The 4,073-nt window shown below is 39.9% G+C and overlaps 1 protein-coding gene across 1 annotated transcript in view; it reads right to left on the reverse strand.

Moving 5' to 3' along the window:
• Positions 1-4,073, reverse strand: part of LOC118321440 (F-box/WD repeat-containing protein 7-like) — an 8,209-nt gene that overhangs the window by 1,063 nt on the left and 3,073 nt on the right. Inside the window, exons 2-5 of the mRNA XM_035652757.1 lie at positions 3,035-3,117; positions 2,780-2,915; positions 629-763; positions 419-542 (exon numbers count right to left, since the gene is read on the reverse strand). Coding sequence (XP_035508650.1) covers positions 419-542; positions 629-763; positions 2,780-2,915; positions 3,035-3,117 — 478 coding nt within the window. The remainder of the gene's footprint in view (positions 1-418; positions 543-628; positions 764-2,779; positions 2,916-3,034; positions 3,118-4,073) is intronic.

The following is a 4,073-nucleotide window of genomic DNA, read 5'->3' on the forward strand; positions in this document are numbered from 1 at the left end:
CTCACTAAAGCACCAAATGTGAATTAATCCACCGGTTAAATGTTGCTAATCTTAACTAGTCGACACCAGAAATGATAGCGGGTTAAACTAATTATCATATTGTATGAATGTACAACGCTGGTTAACTGTCTTTATGCAGCCAGCCTCCACTAATCGGGGATACTGGACCAGCAGACAGCAGCTTCCAGTCTCAGCACTAATGCCACCGCTGGTTTTAAGAGTCCTCTTTGTTCCACGTTAGAAGTTATATTATAATATTTGGTTACTGCGGTCTGATTTCAGTCTCTACCATCTAACCTTACACAGCTAATCTGTTAGAGATGGCTCTATTCAGGGGAGAGAGGGTGGAGTTAAACAGAAAATACTCAAGACTTAAGCTGTAACATTATCCACTGTATTCACACTGTTAAGTGTTTACCTTCCTCGCGGCACTTCTCCCTCCACAGCAGGTTGTCTTCAGCCAGGATCCTCCAGTACCTGCAGGTCTGGGCGGCCTGCAGCAGGTCTTTAGGAGCCAGGAAGGTCAGCACGTACAGCGCTAACTGCAAACACACACACACATTTTAAAACCACTGCTCCTAATGTACACACACATACACATCTGTCCTGTGATCTGAACTGTGGGTACCTCTTTGGGCAGCAGAGATATGAAGTCTCTCTGGAACTGGGGCTCGATGACCTGCATCATGTGCTTCACCTGACTGGTCTCACACCTGTCGATCAGCTCGTCCAGAGCCAGGAGCCTCTCGGGTCCGCTCCACGTCTGCAGACAGGGGAGGATGAGGAGGTTTACTTTCAGTCTGTGGTTTCCCCTTTTAATCTATCGCTGAGCTGACTATATTCAACAAATACCGAACAGCTGATAAACAACTGCAGGAAGTTTATTTTCTGTGAATATTAAACACAGATGAGTTTTTCTGGAACTTTTCATACAATTATCTGACTGTATTATCTGTTTTTTTATTTCTAACAATCATAAAGACTTAAAAGGCTTCTTTCTGACCAATTCAGTGTTTTATTCTTCCCAATTCTTCTAATAAAGCCTGTGTTTAGATCAATAATAGTCAATAATACACTGTAAAGTTATTTTAACTCAGATTTATATGGAAGATTTTATGTTACAGAAACTCAGTTTTGTAAGTTAAAAAACATTCTTGATTAAATGCTTTTCATTAGCTTTTTTCACAATATAAATAAATAACATTAAGTCACTTAAAACCACTAAAGCTACTTGATCAAGAATCTTTATTAATTTACAAAATGTAGCTCGTTTTACTTAATTTTTTTGAGTTAAATTAACTCATCTGGTCTAAATCTAATTCAAACTTTAAAATAACAATATGTTTCTTTACGTAAATAAATGAAATGCTGAGATAAAAACGTATTGTTTATGTTTATATTTCGAGGTTTCTAGTACACGTTAAAATCAAGAAGGCCTCGCGACCCCCTGTGAAACTGTGGCGACCCCTCGTGTGGATCCCGACCCACATGTTGAGAACCACTGCTTTAAGTGTTTTTCTGTTTATGTCTGATTTGTGTGTGTGTGTGTGTGGTCTTGTTTTTGTGTGTCTCTGAAATCGTTTTAACTTCTTTCCCCCCAAAGCGACTGAAGACAGATCCATGTTTTTCATTTCAATGTGTGTGTGTGTGTTTTTTATTAGTTACATAAGAACAGCTCGGAGGCAGAACTCCTCTAACGCTCTGTGTTCACGAGCAGGAAGCGGAAGATATTCACATACACATTTTACTGAAAATGTGTGTGTATGTGTGTGTGTGTGTGTGTTGGCAGATAATCTGAACTGTGTAGTTTGTTGCAGCTCATGAAGTGTTACCAGAACCTGTTGTGAGATGTGTTATATAAGGTGGGATAATTAAGCAGTTAATTAACTTTAATTACCAGAAACTGTTACATTTCCATAGTAAAAAATATGTAACTGACTTTATGAATTGAGGTCATGTAATGGCGGCAGATTTACAGTCAAGATTCATAAAATTTTTTGGGAACAATGAGTCCTTGATTTCAGATAGAAGTAGACAAAAACAGCTTCTCATTTAAGCTTAAGTTATCGTTAGCTGCAATGCTATTTGGTTATTGTAGAAAAACATACTTGAAGAAGCAACAGAGATTAGATTTATGCTTTAATTCGTGTATTTTGCTTCACTTTGACAAGAGAAAAGTCTTTTAGGAGGAGGACTAACTAATGTGTGAAGCTAGAGTGTAAACCTCAAAGCTGCAGCAAGTATCTGTTGTGAAATGTGTTATATGAGGTGGGATAATTAGCAGTTAATTAACTTTAATTAACAGAAACTATAAAGTCTTCATGCTAAAAATATGTATTTAATTGACGTCACGTAATGGCGACAGATTTACGATCAAAATTCATAACATTTGTTGGAACAATGATCCTTGATTTCAGACAGAAGCAGATAAAGCTAACATTGCCCCAAGCTACTTGTTTAAATGTTTACTATAAATAAACTTGGAGAAGCAACAGAGGTTAGATTTATGCTTTATTGCTTCATTTTTACAGGACAAGAGGCTTTCAGGAAGAGAACTAATGTGTTTGGCAAAAGTATCTCGAATAACGAGTTGAGCTGGAGCGTAAACCCGAGTTAATCTTAGCTGAAAGCATCTTGGCTGCCGCACAGCGAGTGTTGTAATCTGGAACGGGGTTTTTTTTTTAATGTAACCTGCAGTTACCTTTAGAGGTAACACTCAACAGCTGAGCTCCGATTGGACGATCGCTGTTCGGGGGGTTGTGGGTATGTGAGTGCTGACCTGGAAGATATGGAGCCAGTCCTGCAGGCCAGAGGGAGGCGGTCCCGAGGTGACGCGCCGCCGCTGAGCCGAATGTCCATTGGCCAGCCGCAGGTCGCCGAATGTGGTGGGTGTGGCCGGAACCAGACTGGAGGGACTGGGGAAAGAGAGTGAGACAGGGACGTTAGCACCTGCACCAGTCGGCATTAAAAATATTATGTTTTTAGTTGTTTTAGGTAAAGCTTTTCGGTTAGCCTAATAAAGTGCGTGTGTTACCTGAGGTAGCCGTTGCCTTTGCAGTGCTTCTTCCCTGAAGGGAACGGCCGTCCGTCCGGACCATGATCCAACTTCCTCTTCATCTGGAGGTCGAGACACAACGACAGAGACAAAGAGAAACAGTGGTTTAGGTTGGAGCGTACTCAGGTTTACCTCTGTACCAACTATATTTCCCTTTTTTTCCAGCAGTTCAAACATGTCCAGTGTGCTCACTGACGACTGCTTTCCTCGTTGGAAATACAACCGATCGAACTGGAGGTTTGTAGGAAGAACGGCCACAAACAAGTGTGGAAGTCGATCGAAGCAGCTGTACGGGTTGTTAGCACACAAACAAACAATAAAACTGCTCCTGGCAACTTCCTCCAGGCTGGATTATATCAACTGAGTAAAGCTGTCCTTTTGTTTGTCACTTGGTTTTGAATATCTGCAAATGTGTTAGTGAATTTTTAACACCATTAAAATGCAAAAACAACAACAAAAGCGAGTCCTGTATTAATAGACAACTTTTCTTTTTCTTGTAACAGAATCTCATTAAAGAGCTTCTTCATTTTACTTTATGTTGTATTCCTGAATAATGTGTTCAATAAAATGACCACAAACTAACTGACCAACTGTAACTGGGAGTGCTGGTTGTACTGGAGCTTGGGAGGTAGGTGGTGGGGGGTCAGTAGGGGCCCAATAGCACAGTTTTAGCCCAGGGGCCCCAAACTGGTTAATCCTGTAATTTCCTTTAAAAAAAAAAAAAAAAGGAAACCAGCTAAAATGAACACAGATTAAGTTCATTATCTACTTAAATGAGACGCTTAAACTGTCTGAATTTTATTTGGAAATTACATGTTTGTTTGTGGGTTTCTGCAAAGTTCCTGCAGTCAAAATGGCCCAATGGTAATGATGATGATGATGATGATGATGATGATGATGATGATGATGATGATCAGTACTGTGACCTTACAGCGACCTATGTGTAATTTTGCAGGGATTTACTGTGTCACATCTGTCTATAATCTGTATTTACATGAACGGAAGCGAAAAGGGTAAA

The sequence above is a fragment of the Morone saxatilis genome, unplaced genomic scaffold (assembly GCF_004916995.1).
Source record: "Morone saxatilis isolate NCDOM2014 unplaced genomic scaffold, NCSU_SB_2.0 Contig12, whole genome shotgun sequence".
Classification (NCBI taxonomy): domain Eukaryota; kingdom Metazoa; phylum Chordata; class Actinopteri; family Moronidae; genus Morone; species Morone saxatilis.